Consider the following 17,700-nt stretch of genomic DNA (forward strand, 5'->3'; position numbering starts at 1 on the left):
CCCAAAGGCCCCGCCTACTAATGCTATCGCTTTAGTTATTAGGTTTTAACATATGAATTTGAGTGAGACACAAACATTCAGACCACGGCAGTGCTCAAAACATGTTTATCATTGATAACTGATCCTTTTGTTCACTTTAGATTATAATTAATTATTTATAAATGAGTTTAATTTGACAGAAATAGTAATGGTTGCTTTCAGCAACTTGCATGTAAGTGTAATTCTTCTATTATTACAAAACTGAGGGTTTTAAAGAAGTTCTATTGCTTTTGTATAATATTTATAACTACCATTATTGAGAATTTACTGCACCAGTCACTGTTTTTAGTTCTTTGCATACATTTGTCTCCTTTTATTCCCATAGCAACCTTCTCTACTAAGCATAATTATGTCTATTCTCCAGATGAGGAAATTGAAGCTTAGTGAAGTTAAATAACTTTCTCGATGTTAGAATCTGAGCCTAGGTCCGCCTGCCCCCAAATGTGTTCTTAGCCTAAATTTCCATAACTTCCCTGTCAGAAAAATCTTCTAGAAAACTTCTCAAAAACAGAGTACTGGGCTCCACTCTGGAGAATCGGAATCAAAATCTTGGGGTGGGTGGTGGGAATCTGCATGTTGACAAGCACCTCGGGTAATTTTTGTGATCAGAAGAATTTAGTAAACACTCAACAATATGATATGGTCTACCAGTATTTATAAGAAGTCCCTGTGTTAAATATTTTCCCTCATATAGTTTGATCTTCATCACATAAATGTTCCTTGAGGTTCAAACCTACCGGAGAAACAAACCTTGCAGATCCAGTTCTCAAAGGTCTGCCGTGCCCCAAGGATGCCCAGGGTCGAGGGCTGACCTTGCACTTTCACCAGCCTGCAGGAATGTGGGCCAGTGACCTGCACAGCCTCAGAAGGGCCCCACACCTGGTTTAATGCTCTGTCATCTCTGTTTTGAAATTCATAACACTTTTTAAACAAGTGGTCCTGCATTTTCATTTTTACTGGGCTTTCCGAATTACGTAGCTGGTGCTGTTTAGGAACTTGACGCAGCAAAAACTCCAACACAAGATACAAAGGATCAGTCCAAGGAAAGATAGCACCATCTTTGATCTCCTTCCCTCTGGTTTTAGGACTTTGAAAAGGTGTTATTTCAGGTGGGGCAAAGTCTGAGTGGAAAGGAAGGGGTCCTAAGTGTGGAGAGGGTTTGGGAAGCAGAGGAGAGGAGGGAGGAAGCTTCCTTGTGCTAGAAAGTGCTGCCCACGGCTGGCCTGGGAACTTAGATTCCAGGAGGATTAGCTGATTAATGAGATCGTCTCCTGTGCTGAACTGTTTGTGCTGAACAACTGTTATCCTTCTGGGAGTCTGGGCTCTGGGTGCATGCCAGGCAAGGGCTGCCCTCGTCACCAGTGCCCAATAAACACCCCGGGTGCTGAGTCTCTAGTGAGCTTCCCTGGTAGGCCATATTTCACACGTGTTGTCACAACACACAGCTGGGGAATCGAGCGTGTTCCGTGTGACTTCACTCGAAGAGGACTCTTGGGAGCTTGTGCCTGGTTTCCTCTAGACTTTGTCCCATGTGCCTGTTGCCTTTGCTGACTTTGCTTTGTATCCTTTTGCTACAATAAATCATATTCATGAGGACAACTGCAATACGTCCCCCTTATCTGAGGGGAGTAAGTTCCAAGACCCCCAGTGGATGCCTGAAACTGCAGATAGTACCAAACCCTATATATTCATGCATATAACTTTCACCTTTTCACTTAAAGGAAGCACTGTACAGCTTCTTTTTGGCATATCAGAGTTGCCTGCATCACTGTTTTTGTACTTTGGGGCTATTATTAAGTAAAATAAGGGTGGCTTGGACACAAGCACTGTGATACCACGACCATCTATCTGAGAAGCAAGCCAGCTGCTAAGTGACTAGTGGGCTGGTAGTGTCTACATTGTGGATACGCTGAACAAAGGCATGATGCGTGCGTCCCGGGCAGGATGGAGCGGAACACAGAGAAATTTCATCACACTACTCAGAACAACACACAGTATAAAACTCATGAATTGATTCTTTCTGGAATTTTCCATGTAACATTTTTAGACCACAGCTGACCTTCACTAATTTGTAGAGTCATAAGACAAAGTCTGGATTTAATACTGCCTACCAAGAAGTGACCAGTTTCAGATGTGATATGGCCACCTAAGGTCTAGGGTAGAATCAATAGCGCATTCTCTTCCCTCAATGCCAAAGAGAAGCTGTAAAGTTTGCCTTATTATAGATGCTGCACCGAACGGTGGTCTTATTTCCTATGGATGTTCAACTTATTTTTGGGATCATCAGCGTAAGCCAAGCAAATTATCACTTCTGTAGGCAAAGAAACACCCAAACTTAATTTTGGTTCATCTACCTATCCATTATACTTAGACAATGACAGATAAATTTTTCCACATGTAAATCTGAAGGATTAAGAGGAAGTCTACAGCTCTTTGAAATATGTAAGAATAAATAAACATACGTAAGTAAAGACATAAACCACATCAGAGTATCTTCTCAGTGCTCATGCATGGGCCATGTACTCTTTTTACAAATTCAATTCCAAGGTGTTAGATCATTTAATAAAAAGTGTTGGGTTTTTTTTTTTTTTTGCCTTTTTGTTTTATTTTTTGGTATGGGGAAAACTGAGGCAGTCAGAGCAAGCTTAATGTCTTTGGTCCAACCAAAAGAGAGTAAAGCAAGCGCCCAGTGAAGTGGGTTATTCCATGCAATCCTGACTTCTCCAGCCAGCTAGTCTCTCTGAGTTGTTCTGTCAGGTATGCCAATGGGAACACGAGAGCAGAATATTTGAGACATACAAATCTCATTTCTGTTAAATAACAGGCCTGATTTTCAGCTCAAGTCCTAACTTGTATCCTATTCAGTGTAATACAATTAAATTCTACAGGTCTAAATACCAGAAAACAAAATTGATTAGGGTAATCTACTAGCATTGAATTAAGGAATACTTAATGCATTAGACATAGGGATTACAGAAAAGATTATCGAGCCACTTCATTGTCTAAAGCTTGAGTGAGCCAAGAAAACCCTGAAACAGAGGAGGCATGGCTAGAATCTTAATGGGCATACAACTTCTCCTTCATCAAAAGGCCAAGAAATCCTTGCTGAGTCTAGTTTTTCTACTCACACTTAGACACTGAGAGAGATTCTGGATTAAGGGTTGGTCTAGCAACTAATATTCCCCCATCCACTTATAGGGCATCATGAAGATATTCATTTATTAATACTTTAAGACAACTGATCCTTGGACTTACTCAAAGATGCAAATGTATGGGTAGGACAGAGAGTCTCCTTTTCTTCTTCATTTGGGATTGTACATTCCAAAGAGCAGTTTATCATGCCAATAGGTGGATACCAATTCAAATGCACTATTTCCTATGTACACACACCAGATGAATTTTGAGTTACGATTTATTTTAAAGACAGTAATACAAATCTTATATAACACTCATAATAGTTTAGTATAATTCTTTTTATCTTGATGATAGTAAGATCGCTATTACAGAACTGTCAGCAAACTTAAAGAAGGGGCTTATTTTTAAAGTTTTCTTCCATAAAGTTCCCAAGTTTCCCGGGCCTGCACGTAGTTAGAATTGTGAAAAGAAGCTTTATGAAAAGCCAAGTAGGTATCATAAAATAGGTGAACTGGAACACGGTTTTAATTATGCCAGAGTGAGATAGTTTATAGCTCACAGCTTAGCACCCTAACAATAGATTTGAAGTACTGACTAATTGTAATTTTGTCAGTAATAACCTTGAGACATGGATAAACAAAAGTGTGGAAGAGTCTACTTGTATCTCTGAAGGGCTGGGGGGAGGGTTAATCTAATTTATATTAAACAATGAGTTCTATAAACTTAATACTTCATGTGCATCTTAATTTAGAATTGCCAAAGAAAGTATAAAAACTTAGCAAGAGTTTTTTTTTTTTAATCCTTAATTTGAAGATAATCATCGGATTCAAGGGATTTTCAAGGTACAAAGGAATAAAAGTTTTCATTTAGTTAAGACGAATAAATGTGCAAAAACCTTGTTGAGGTTAAAAATAGTTGTGCATATAAATGAAGCGATAGCTCCTCTCTTGGACCCCTGTAATAATTATTGTCTGTGCATGTTTTCTGCAATTTATCATGAAGTGTCTTGTGGCACTGCCTCCATTGTTAGTCTGGAATGCTTATTTAAATCTTTTGTGGTTATTTGACCATTCATATTCATTTAATGAGTACATATCAGAGTGTCTCAATGTGGCAGGGATTGTCCTTGGCACTGGGATACAATCTTCTGCCTGAGGGTCCCATCTACTGTTGGGGGTGAAGGCTATAATAATGCAAATAAATGGAGAAAAGAGACTGATGTATGATAAATAATTTATCTGGTCTTTGTCCAGGCTCCTGGCATGGAGCATCTAAACCCTTAGACTTTCCCAAGTGACAGGAGTGCCTTTGTTGTTCATGGTGGGCCCCTGAGACCATACCTGAGTTTATGCTAATGAGGGGACTCTTGTGGGCCCCTGCCAGGAAGACCAACCATGTGATTAGAGGTTGGGGCTTTGAGTCTCTTGATATTAGCCTGATCTCCAGGGACGAGAGGAACAGGGGCTAGACATTTATTTTAATCCTGTGGCCAATGAGCTAATCAATCACGCATACATGACGAAATCCAAAATAAAAGCTCTGAATGCCTGAACTTGGGTGAGCTTTTCTGGTTGGTGACACATGTGGATGTGCCCGGAGAGTGACGCATTCTCACTTCACGGAGAGAGGACATGGGAGCTCCAGACTGGAGACTCTCCCAGACCTTGCCCTGTGCATCTCTTCATTTGGCTAGTCTTATTTTGTATCCTTAAAACAAAAGTCTAATTATAAATATAGTACTTTCCTGAGTTCTAGTGAATTACTGACCCTGAAGGGATAGTGGGAACCCTGGAATTTATAGTCATTTGGTCAGAAATGCAAGTGGCTTGAAGACTGCCCAAGCTTGCAGCTGGTGTCTGCAGGCAGTCTCACTGGGACTGTGTGTCCCTGACTGTGAAGGCTCAGCTAACTCTGGGCAGTTGGTGCCAGAACTGATCAAAGAGATATTTTCAGGTAGTGACATGTTCCATGAAAAAAATAAAGATGGTTGTGGTGAGGTGTGATTAGACAAGGAAAGCCTCCTGGAAGAATTAACATGAAAGCCGAGACCTACGTTGATGAGAAGGAAACAAGGAGTTGGGATTTGAATCCAGATGTGTGTGATCCAAAGTCTGAGCTGTTCAACGTGCTGCTGTGAAACGTGCCTGCTCCAGGCGTGGTCCCCTGGCCAGCAGCAGCAGGACCTGCAGCATCTCGAGTCCCGCCCAGGCTTCCTGACTCAGAATTTGCATCTTAACAAGATCCCAGGTGATTTCTATGCACACTGAAGTTTGTAAAGCTTTAAGGCCTCCAAGCTTTACACTCAAACTCTCACTAGGAATCCAAACTTTCATCCTAATCGCCCCCACTTTGTTAAAATTTTCACCCTTATTAAAATATAAGCTGATCCAGGATGAGGGCCATGTCCCATTTTGCTCAGTGAAGGTTCTTAGGTTGAATTCGATTCCAGGAGCTGATCCTGGAATAGGTTAGAATCTGTATTACCTAATGTTTTTCTCAATTTCCCGTGCGTTCCATACTGGGAAATTTTAGAAGCAAGCCTAACTCTCTTCTGCAAACAGTGAGAGAGGTTGCTCGGAGAATTCAGCAAAGGAACCCAACTATGGGGATTCAGTTTACAGAAGAAAAGTCCCTCTTGCAATTGGGGATGCTGTCACTTCTGCCCAGGGTGCCAGTTCAGGAAGGGACGAGCAGCCAGAGAGAGGACAAAGAGCAAGCGGGACTCACCCAGCCAGATCTGCAGGACCCACTTGGTGGGAGGTGATGATCCCTCCAGACACATATGGTGTTTGGAAGGACAGGTAAGAAAACTAGTCGCATGTATGCAAACACCATATATTAATAAACTGTAAAGTAGAAACACTCTTTTTCCCCCAAATGGTGACTGATTTTACTTCTCATTTCAACAGTTTGCCGCTAACCTTGGATAGACAGATAATCTTAAAGAGCTGATTCCTCCCTCGGGAGTTGCCCACTTCTAATTTTTTAAAGTCACTCTGGAGCCTGGAAGACAAAAGGGAAGGCTCTCTTCTACCAGCAAAAGTTGCTGCTTTTGTAATTGGAGCTGATCTCAGATATGCCCAGAGGGCTGAATCCTTTGATGGGAATCAGCCTAGGTTGTGATCCTGAAAATCTCTGCTTCTTAGAGCCACTCTTGCTCCTCAATTGTTAGTAGCCCATGGCCATAGCAGCGAAAGCTGGGACATTAAGAAAAAATGGAGGTTAATGGTTTCTACACATCACTCCAGGTTTTTTTTTTTTTTTTTCCTGTCTCCTACTGTCAACCAAAAACCTGCTCGAATGAGAAGTAAAAGAAAAAACAGAAGTCACCAACTTTCTTCAACTGACCCGTTACCCCTGTGGCTGTGGGTTTTCTATCAAGGTTTCCAGATGGTTGATCTCACAGTAGCATCTAGGAGCTCTGGCACACTCAGCTGTTGATAAGAGGGAGAGCCAAGGTCGGAGTTCCAGAGGAAAGTTTCCTCTCTGGTCCTCGACATGCACCTGGGCCCTGGGAAATTTCTACTAAAGATTAAGGCTGTATTAAACTATCTTTTGATAGGCCCTGCCATAAACCAGCTGTGAGACCCTGGGCTAGTCACTTACCTCCCAGACCCAGCCGCCTCATCTGCAAAATTAGAGGTCTGCAGGCATTGACCTCTAAGACTTTTCCACTGGTAGGATGCTGTGATTCTCTGCTCTTGTTTGGAGCTATACTTGAGGTGAGCATATATAGCTACACTTTGTGGGAAGCAATGGGGAAAGGAAAAGAATTTGGACCATCTTCTCAGGAAATAATTGCTTACAGTGATCAAGTTTTATCCATTCTGGGATTTGTGGTGTTAATGCTCCCTCTATTCACACTTCTGAGTGGGTCACCATGATGCAAGAGCAACGCGAGTGGAGACCAAGCTCAGATAAATAGGATTTCGTTAATTGTTGGGTAGGGATGGAGATGAGGGAACGTGGTCCTCTGTGCTGCTGACACAACTGTTATCCTACACAGGTATCTTATACAGTTAGCCTATACAGACCGTCCAGAGGTAACCTCTCTTTTCCAGGTGGGGTGGGGCTGGGCTAGAGATGACCTTTCTGAGCAATAGTCTAGGGAAGCAAGGTGAGCCAGAAATCAGGGTAAGAAAAACTGTAAAAAAGAAATGGCAGAGTCAAGAGCTGCACCCCAGGAGGGAGTGGCGAGTCCTAGAAAATCGGCTCCATACCCTGGCTTGTGCGTGGGAAGTTAGTCCACCCAGCATCTGTGACTGTAGTAGGGAGCCCAAAAGCCCCAGGACTCTGAGGCTGCTCTGCTTGGGTTGACGGGAGCTGTGAGGGCAGGAGCTGAGTCCCGGGCCAAGCCGGCCTTTCTCACCTCTGCTTTGACGTATTCTTTTTGTTCCTCATTTGACAAATATTTGCTCAGTCCTTTCTAGGTGTCAGGCATGGGATACTGCCGAGAATATAAAGGTGAATAAGAAAGACTCTGTTTTTACTTTTAAGGGGTCCCTGCTGGGGAGGCAGAATAAATGCAATGATAGGAAAGGAACAATCCGTTGCTTTACGACTTGTCAAGAAGCGAGGTGCAAAACCGAGGAGCAGCTTCCCTCTACCACAAATGAGACCGGAGCAGTTGTCAGCTCTCCTTTTCCCTTCCACTTCCCCAACCAACCCTCCACGTAATCAGAGTAAGTCAGAAGACACGGTTTGGTGGAAACACTGAGTTTGCATCACCAGGGCACACTGGTAGCTTGTATTTCCCAGCCACCCTTGCAGTGTGACTGAGTTTTGGACAATGGAATGTGGACAACAGTGATGTAAGCCACTTAAGAGTCAGTCCTTGCCAACATCCCATGACACCTCCAGTTCTCTCCCCTGCACACGGGCACCCCTGGAGCCCCATGTCCTGGAGGGCAGAGGGGAGAGGAAGGAGCACCACTGAACCCACACTGCACTTTGTCTAAATAACATTCAAACCTTTATTGTCTTCAGCTACTGAGATTCCAGAGTCTAATCCTGTTACAGCCTATCCTGGTAATTCAGCAGAGCTAAATAAGAGGTTGAAAGAAGCCTCCCCCATTTTCCATGTTTCTCAAAGGCTACTTTTGCCCTGTTAGGCATTCTCTGGGGTCCATCATTCTACCTTAGAGTAAATTCGTCCAGAAGGACTGTTAGATATCACCTCACCTAGCTAAGTTCACCTGCTCGGAGGAACAGAGGCCTTAACGCTGAGAGGGTGGTGGGGAGGGAGGTGGGCCGCCGTGGTGGTTTGGGGCAGGTCACACCCTGCAGAGGACGTGGTGGGGTTCGCTGGGGGTGCTCGGGGTGGAATTTGTTTGAGCAGGGAGCAAGGAGAAAGTTCTAGGCACATGAGAGGCTGGAAAGAAAAGATTTCAAGGGTTTGAAAGAAAGAAGGAAATTATTTTAGGCTAATTTATCCTTCTTAGCAAACAGCTAGACCCAGCTACCACCTGAGAGAATAGGATTGCTTTTCTTTCCCATTTTTATCCCAACATCAGCTCCTCCGATACAGCGCAGTAGAAATGAAGCACTGAAACCACAGAGACCTTCCCAGCCTCAGCTCTGAAACTTACTGGCGAACCACCTAACAACCCTGTTCTGTTTCCTCATTGGTCCCCAGGGGTCACAGATGCCACCTCCTGTGGGATGTTGGGGGAATCAAGAGAAGATGAAAGTACTTGGTTTAGAATCTGCACGCTGGGCCCTTTCCCTTTCTTGTTGTTACCGAAAACTCGGCACTTGTCCATGAGGCCAAAGAATGAGGACAAGCAGTTTGAGGAGGAAGGAAAGAGAGTTCACTTTGCTGGCAAGGGAGGAAAAATGGCAGACCTTCTCATCTCAAAATCCCCCATTTCCTGAACATTCACAGAAATACAGAGCTTTTAAAGGATGGGTTCTCAGCTTTAGGCAATTACAGTTGATAATTCTGATCCACTGAAGACAATCTCGTGACCTCTGCCCAGGGTCGCCCTTTACCAGGTCGGGCTGGGACACCTCCTGTTGCTCAAATAAACACAAGACCGCCCCTGCCCCTCGCAGCCACTGGCCTGGGCAGGGATGCAGGCGTTAGAGACAGAAAGTATCTTTGCCATTTTTTCCAGGCCATTCCCTGTTACACTGTCTCTTCTAAGCCTGAAGCAGCCAAATAGAAAGGAGATAAACAAACTCGAACTCTTCTCTGGAGCCTGGAGAGCAGCTTCCTCTCCTCAAGGAAAATCAGGCCCTGAGCCCTGGCGAGAAGTGGATTCTCTCTCCTCCACCAGCCCGACTCGCTGCACACAGCGTGTGGCAAGAGGAGGCTCGCGGGGAGATCGTGTGGCCTGTGTGCTCATGGGCACATCTGACGGACAGCTGCACTTGTTTGCACCCCACTGGAAATGTGTCATCTGTGCAGAAACAACCTGGAGGACCCGGGCACTGCCTGGGCTTTGCTGCTAAGGGAACGGCAGGTTATGGTCCTGGTTTGTGAAGTCCTTGCAGTAGAGAGAGCATGGCCTCCCTATTACGCCGGCACATGCGATCACTTTCCCAAAGAACAAATGTCCACCACCGTTTGGATGAAACTCCATCACCATGTTTATTTCAGTCACACGGGCCTTTGTCTCTGCTCCCTGAGTGTTCTAGAACAGGACGTGCTCACCCACTTTGCCCTTTTCTCTTTGCCTGTCTAGGTCACCTCTGTAGCTCTAAGAAACTGAATTTGCATCTTAATCCTCCAGTGCGAATGCTCTGCCTGCCTGGCTCGGCTTTTGCACAGCCGGACGGGTTTCTGGCACGGCCTCGGGAGAAGTCCTTGAGATAACACACTTTCTGAACTGCTTCCACCCAGGTTTATCAAAAACTCTTGCTTTTATAATAAACTTGCTCTGAATTATTTGTTTACAGTCCCTGTATCCTTAGAGAGGTGTGGTAAATCTTTACCTCATATGGCTGAGAATGAAGCAATTACCAAGCAAATACTATATTGCTACAATTAATTATGGTTATTATATAGAGTATAAGATTTCTACCTCCAAAAAATTGAAGTCTTTTAGTTTTGAACTAATTCTAAAGCAGTTTAGAACCCACCTCCAAGAAGAACTACATATTTAAATTTGTAAACAATGTCTACCCTATCACTGGTTTTTGATCCTCTAAATAGCTCATTTGTTTCTTCCTAGGTAAGTACACAAGAGGGAGCTTTGTAATTTCACCGCATTGTTTACCTTAGCTAAGCGTCCATCACCAGCCATACTTGCACTTTCATTTAGATTTGAAGTTTCTATTTGGATAGGTTTGGGGGGGCGGGGAGAGGAAACCACCAAACAACAGCAACAAAGAACAACAACAAAAAACCTGCAAAAAACCGTAAAGGCATAAGCCTTCTGCAGCGCTCTATGGGAAAGGCAGCAGACCTGAGTGGAACTCACTGATTTTCTTTAGCATTTTGATTATATGGGTCTATGAGCTCAGATGAATCAAAGCAAAAATGAAACTCAGCAGGCATGATGAAGTCAACCGAAACTGCTGAAACGGTTGGGCAGAGCACACAAAAATGGTTTCATTCTCCGAGACCAGGGGACAGAACTGGGGCCTTATTCCACAGACAGCTTCTGAGGGCTGTCATCCCTCCACTCCTCAGATACAGAGAAAGTCATTTTTCAGCAATGAATTTGGTTTTCTTAAACTGCAGCTTTGAACAGACTTCAGTAAATGACATAAAGTAAGTCAATCTCTATAAACAACGGGATAAATGCACCTATGCCACTTTTTTAAACTGTATGAATTTAATCCTCCAAACATTCATGCTATGTTGGCAACTGCTGGGGGTGGCTGGGGCTAGTGGTGAGATAAAGCCCACATGAAATGTTTTTCAAGACATTTTAATTTCATCAGCAGTTGACTCAGGGAAGGGAATGCATGCAGTCAGGAAAACAGCCCCGACCTTGTGCAGAAAAGGCTGTTTCTATTCTCTGCTGTATCTTTCCTCCTGGAGCTTCCCAGAGGCTGAAAGGTGCTCAGGAATTTGCTGTGTAAATGCCATTTTCAGAGAAGTATTTTGTTCATTTGTAAAGCAGAAAAGCTAATGTTTGCCTTACGCACCTCGCAGGGGGCTGTGTGTATCCAAGGAGATCATATATGTATAGAAACTGGGAAATGCTATTAATGTGGATGCTCTGTCATTACCGTGTCCAGGTAAGAACATTCTTAAAGGGACTGTGGGCCTCGGAACTATTGACCGCACTCCAAGTACAAGGTGTGATACATACTTTCAGTTGCCTGGGAAAAAGAAAGATTCCTCTCTCACAAATGTATTCTACATAATTGCAATTAAATATTGACTACTTTTGTTTTCATGAAGTATCAGGTAAAATATGATTTTTAAGAGTCTCTCTGAAGCTACTGTACTCTAAGTATACTGAGATCATGCAATGTCAGTCAATAAAATAATAGTTTGTTTTATTAACGGATTCTAAAAATATTTCTAAGGACAACAAACTTGGAATGCAAATGAACGTTGACCACTATACTTTTTCATTTTTCTCTTTTAAAAAATAAAGTCTGCCTGAAATATACCTTCTATGGCTCCTTTCTTGAAGCATGAGTTGTAATTACTTATATCACAAAACCTAATGTTAAATTATAAACCATTTTTTTGTTTTCCAATATTTTTTATGTACATTTCTCAAAATGTGAACTTCTTTTTCTTATTTCCCAGATGTACCTAGTAGAGTGCTCGATAAATAACAGCTTCACAATAAATTCTTCCTAAGGACTGATTCATTGATTAAGAGAAAACCAGCTAAATTAGTTATAAATTATTAATTTACTCCAGCATATACTATTTAATATTGCTGGAGTCTTCTCTTTAAAAGTTTGCAGAAGTATAATTTTTATAAATATGTTAAGTTAATCAATTACTTAATTGGAACACTGTCTCTAATTCAAAGCTAACTTCAGAATTAGCATTGGTAAGCTAGAAATATTTACCTTCATATGTTAATGTGTAATTACTACATAAAAAAACAGATTTTCATCTGACAACACAAAAGCCTGTCTAATTTTAGAGCAACACAATAGTCCATCTCTCAGAATATTTGTTTTAAAATGCATATTTATTTTTATGTCAATATCCTTCTCTTAAGCAGTTGAAATTAAATTTCTTACTGCACAGTTCTATGAAGCCCAACTAGAGAAATGAAGTATTAATGTTCAATAAATGCATGATAAAGACCTTTTTGACCAGTCTGAATTTTACAGGTAGCATTTTCAGTGTAAGAAGAGAAGAATCAGGACAGGCTCCATCTCTCTTTTGTATTGGAAATGGCTCACTGCTTAATTGCCGACAGCCTCGATTTACTCAGTAGTAAACTGGTAAGCATGCATCATTGCCTTCCTTAGGACACCTCTTGGAGTGAATGCAATAATTTACTATCCAGTAGTTCTAATTCTCCCTTGATTTACAAAAGCAGTAATAATATTCCATCTCACATAATGCTTTTCTAGGAGGAATCCAAATCCAGGCACTAAAATCTTTACAGCCTCCCCAGGAGCAGTTGGGATGCAGGTGGTATTCTCATTACTACGGCCGAGAAAGTGGAGGGGTGTGCCTGAGGTCTCCTGGCAAGTCAGTTAGTGGGGAGCAGAATCTAGGTCTCTCGATGCCTAGCGCACAATCACAAAAGCACAGAACTCTTAGGAGAGCCACCTAAATCACGTGAGCAGAAAAGAAGAGGGGAAAATGACACCCAGGACGCTCATTGCAGAATCCCCCTAGCAACCTTGTCACCATTTCCCTCTGACTGCACATAAAGCACACCGAAAGGTATCAAACCGCATAAAATCCTAATGGTGCCCTTAATTAGGTGGGACCGTCATTCTACCTCCCTTACCTCCCACTGTCCAAGCTAGCAGCCCCAAATCCCTCTCTGGGGTGCCTGATCCTGAAAGCAAGACACAGTTACAGAAACAATCTTTGGCTTACAAGGGACCATCAAGCTGTGATGATGATGAAGTTTGATAGCAATAATGTCAAACTTTATATAGCCATAATCCAAGTTTACAATGATACATTAAGCCATAATGCTACTATTTATATCACCATAAACTGAGTTTATGGTGATATAAATAGTCATGCTAATGGCATTAACAGCAGCACTCAGTGGAATCACAGCTGTTGAGTGCTGCATTTATGCTATTAGCATTGCTATTTATATCACCATAAACTTAGGTAGTCAAACTTGTTACATATGAATATATGAGGAGGATGGATATCCACATTTTATGTCCATATCTAGGCTCCTGTACTGGAGACGTTATGGCTCTTGCCCTCCTCTACATTAGCTCTGCTTGGGTTGCATGGCATATCTGTAGGCGCCACGAAAGAGCAAGTCTGTCTTCTGGCATGGTCTGAGAAGCGTGGAAACACCGCTCAAATGGTGATAAGAAAGTGCAAACTTACTGTCTCCTTGGCAGCGCAGGGGACCCACGCTCAGTTTGGCCTCTGAGCCTTGCCGGTCAGTGTCTCCAACCACCACTTGGCTCACCGGCAGGTGATCTTTGTAGGACAAGAAGCCAGCGTCCTTCCTCCTGGATCACAGCAAAAGACAGAAAAGGACCAGGAGGCTGAGTTAGAAACACTTCTTTCCCACTAATTGTTGAAGGTGTCTAACGATTGACATTTCAGTAATTGTTTGGAAGTCCACTAAGTAAAACCAGAGTTAAAGAGTTGTTCTCTCTCTTCCGCTGGTGGGTTTCAGAGCATAGCGCTCAGAAGCAACTCTGGCATCTTTGTTTTCTGGAAAACAGAACTGACGCCCCAATTTGCAAAGACCCACAACCAGTAAGCTGAATACTGTTTAGGTTGAGAGGTGGCCACGGAACATGCCAAACACTGAGGACACATGCAGTGTGCTGTTGTCATGAAATCAAAAGTTCCACAGAGTCAACCTGATGGCTTGAAGAATATGTGAAACAAAACCCCATTAAAAAAACAAAAACACCTTTGTCTCTTTAATTGCTTTGAAGCAGTTCCTTCAGAGGCTCTCCTCCCTGCTGTGTGTCAGCTCAGTAAAAGACACTTTTTGTTCCTTCATCTTTTTTGTTTACTTTAACAACTGAAATCGTTCATGTGAAGTTTTTAGCACAGAGCAGGTGTTTGCGAAGTGTCTATTTCCATCTGTAATGAAGGGTAGGGCTGAGATTCAAGCCTAGTGTGCTTTCCTTCCCGGGCTTGTTTTCCTGTCTATTCTATACTCACCTCGTTTCAGGTCTCCCAAGCCTACCCCATACCCACCCCAAATGAAGAAAGAAGACGGGGCTGGTTGCAAAGTGCTGATTCTAGGACGGAACACAGAAACCCAGGAGTTGTTCCTGGGGGTGCACCCAAGGGGAGCTGCATGCACTGGTATGTTTTTGGTCCTATGCAGCACACATTTCACCTTAGCAGGAAATCATTGCCCCCTCACCCTCTTCTCCCGCTGCTGTGGCTGAGGGATTCCCTCACTGGGGGCCGAATGAGCGGGAGGCACAAATCATTGTGAAGTCAGTCCTCAAGTTTACCCTTTTTGGTGATTTTTTTGCACTGTTCAATCTGAACATAAATAACAATTTTAAAATTGCACCAAGAACTGATTACAGAAAAGAAAACTGATTTTGGGTGATAGGAGAATGAGAGGGACAGTTTAATAATCAGGTTAAAAGTGTGCCACTCACATCCGTTGGAAAATAGCACAGGGAATTGAGGGGAGCTGACTTGGAAGCTTGTCTTGAAAATGCTGTGCTGTCTGGAGCAGTTGCTCATCTCTCGGACCTTCTAGAATGTCTGTGAACATACGTGCCCTTGTGTGTCAGGACCTGCAGACACCCAGGGACGAGCCACAGAACTCGGCCAGTGGGCCTCAAACACGTGTTTTATATTGCCTTGGTTCTTTCTTTGTTCTCAAGTTTCCAAAATAAAGCTTCTTTAAAAAAATTGTTTATCAAATTAGAGCTAAGATGATGCAGAAAAGCACTGTGATTCTTACTGACACTGAAGCTATCAATGACCATACCTCAAATATCTCAGTGGAATGTTTTGCAAACCCATCCTCTTTTATTAGAAGTTCTACGAATTAAAATCATGTCAAAAAGGAAACAAAGTCTTTGATATTAAACTTGATATTTAGTGTCTCTTAAGGGAACACCCTTTAACGGCATATGGTAATTTGACAACCTAGGAGAACTAAGGCTGAGATTCTCTGCAAGCTGATAACAACTTAGAATTACTTGACTTTAAATCAGGGCTCTGCAAATGGAGTCCTAAGAACCAAATTCATCTTGTCACTTCTTTTCATATGACCTACAAGGTAAGAATGATTTTTACATTTTAAAAATCATTGGTTGAAAAACATCAAAAGAACAAATAATATTTTGTGATGTGAAAATGATATAAAATTCAAAGTCAATTTCCATAACAAAGTTGTATTGAAATACAGCCACTCTTTTTTTTAAAAAAATGTATTGTCTATGCATGCTGCAATGGCAGAGTTGAATAGTTGTAGCAGAGACCACTCAGCCCTCAAAGCCGAAAATATTATTTGGCCGTTTATAGAAAAAGTTTGCTAACTCCTGCTCTAACTCAAATGGACTCATAACTATACATTTTTCCTTTAGGAATTTATTGAGCAAATATCCCACTGACAATCATGGTGGGCAACTTCTGCCTAACTCAAGTCTCCAAAGTTAAGTTTGGGGTTAGGGAAGGGCTGTATGAAGGGGACAAGAATATTCACAGAGAATAAGTGAAGAGAAACCATTTAAATGGAAAGAGACCATTTCAACTTCAACTTATTTAATCTAACAATGATAAATAGATTAAATTTAATTAATAATTGACATTTTAATTTACTTTGCTCTATACAGCAGATAATCATGCATCAGCTTTGACACAACTTATATCTAGCCTGTAGGACGAATAGCTGCTCTATGACTCTTGAGTACTCTCAATGTTTAACTGTTCCAGCATCTATAAAGTAGTATGAATAATTTTATAAAAACAAAATGTTTAAGTGGTAGAATCTCTATGACATTCTGTAATAAGTGAATAATGGTCATGAAAATCTGAAAGGTACAGTTCAATGAATTTCTCTGTGTATGTATACACACTCACACCTGTGCAACGATGACCCAGACAATGATTTTAAACACCTCCCACACCCCAGAAGCACCCTTCATGCCCACTCCCAGCCAGTACATCCCCTCAAAAGTAACCAAAACTTTGTGCACTATCATCATAGATTAATTTGTCCTGTTTTTCACCTTTATATACATGGAATCAGTATGTACTCTTTTGGGCCTACCTCCTTTTACTCAATTTTATATCTGTGAGATTCATCCACATTGTCCAAAAATATTTTGAATAAAAGATTGTGTTATGTTAATAAAATGTAATACTATACAACAATGAGAATGAATATCCTCCTGTTGTCATTTGGGTGTCTCCAGTGTTTGGCAATTATTAATAAAACTTCCATGAACATTCTTATAAATGTGTTACTTATTAGCATTCATTTATGTTGGGCGTTTACCCAAAAGTAGAAATGCAGGGTAATGAAGTACACATACGTTTAACTTTAATGGATAATTTCAAGCAGTTTTCCCAAGAGCTTGTACCAGTTTACATTTTTCCCAGCAGTGCAGGAGAATTCAGGTTGCTCAAGATCTTGCCAGTACTTGGTATTTGGTCCATTTATGATAAGTGACAAAGTAACTACCTTATCATGAAACTTATACTAAGGTAAGAACATTTTCAAAACAAATGCTTGGAGATATTCCAATTATTGTGCAATTTTATTGCCAAAATTTATATGTGTATGACCTTATAGGAATTCACACATCTATAGATTGTCATAATTTGGAAATATAATTTTAAAATAATCTTATAAATGTAGAGTTTCAGTGGATTTTGGAATTTTTTTAAATAATACAAGCCATTATTCAATGATTTTGTAAGAAAAAACAGTATCAGGGATGATAGAAATTTACAAACCATGTTTTATCAGAACGTTTGCCTTACTGGTCAATGAAACTGAAAAAATTAATATCAGTTTTCATTAAGTGAGCTTAATAACATACATTATCCCCATTTTACTGAGAATTTATCTTGACCAGGTTTGCCAGTGGTAGAGTCTGGATTTAAACTCATAACTATCTGGATCTCATCCTTGGACTTTTCACTAAAAAATGGGGAGAAACAAAACAGAATAAAACAAAAAAACCACTATGTCAGTTAAAAGCCCTTTTCTTTTAATTCTCATTTATAGATGAGGTGGAAAGTGTCTTTTTAGATATACTCAGCTAGCCTGAAATGTTGAGATTATTTGTAAGTTGTAAAGTCAAAGATATCCACAATGTTTTGCTCACGTTCGCCTTCTGATCCACCTACATACAATACTGAACAAAAGAGGTTTAGAACTACCTCATGCTCAGATCAACTGCTGTTTTTAATGACACACTGACATTTATAATAGGTTGCAGTGCAGCCAGTAGGAA

General features: G+C 41.5%; 1 protein-coding gene across 2 annotated transcripts in view; it reads right to left on the reverse strand.

Moving 5' to 3' along the window:
• CNTNAP2 (contactin associated protein 2) overlaps positions 1–17,700 on the reverse strand; it is a 1,715,168-nt gene that overhangs the window by 308,396 nt on the left and 1,389,072 nt on the right. For both annotated transcript variants that reach the window (XM_045565113.1, XM_045565114.1), the window contains one exon: positions 13,631–13,758. In XM_045565113.1, the coding sequence (XP_045421069.1) occupies positions 13,631–13,758 (128 nt within the window). The remainder of the gene's footprint in view (positions 1–13,630; positions 13,759–17,700) is intronic.

This window comes from Lemur catta, chromosome 11 (genome assembly GCF_020740605.2).
Source record: "Lemur catta isolate mLemCat1 chromosome 11, mLemCat1.pri, whole genome shotgun sequence".
Taxonomy (NCBI): domain Eukaryota; kingdom Metazoa; phylum Chordata; class Mammalia; order Primates; family Lemuridae; genus Lemur; species Lemur catta.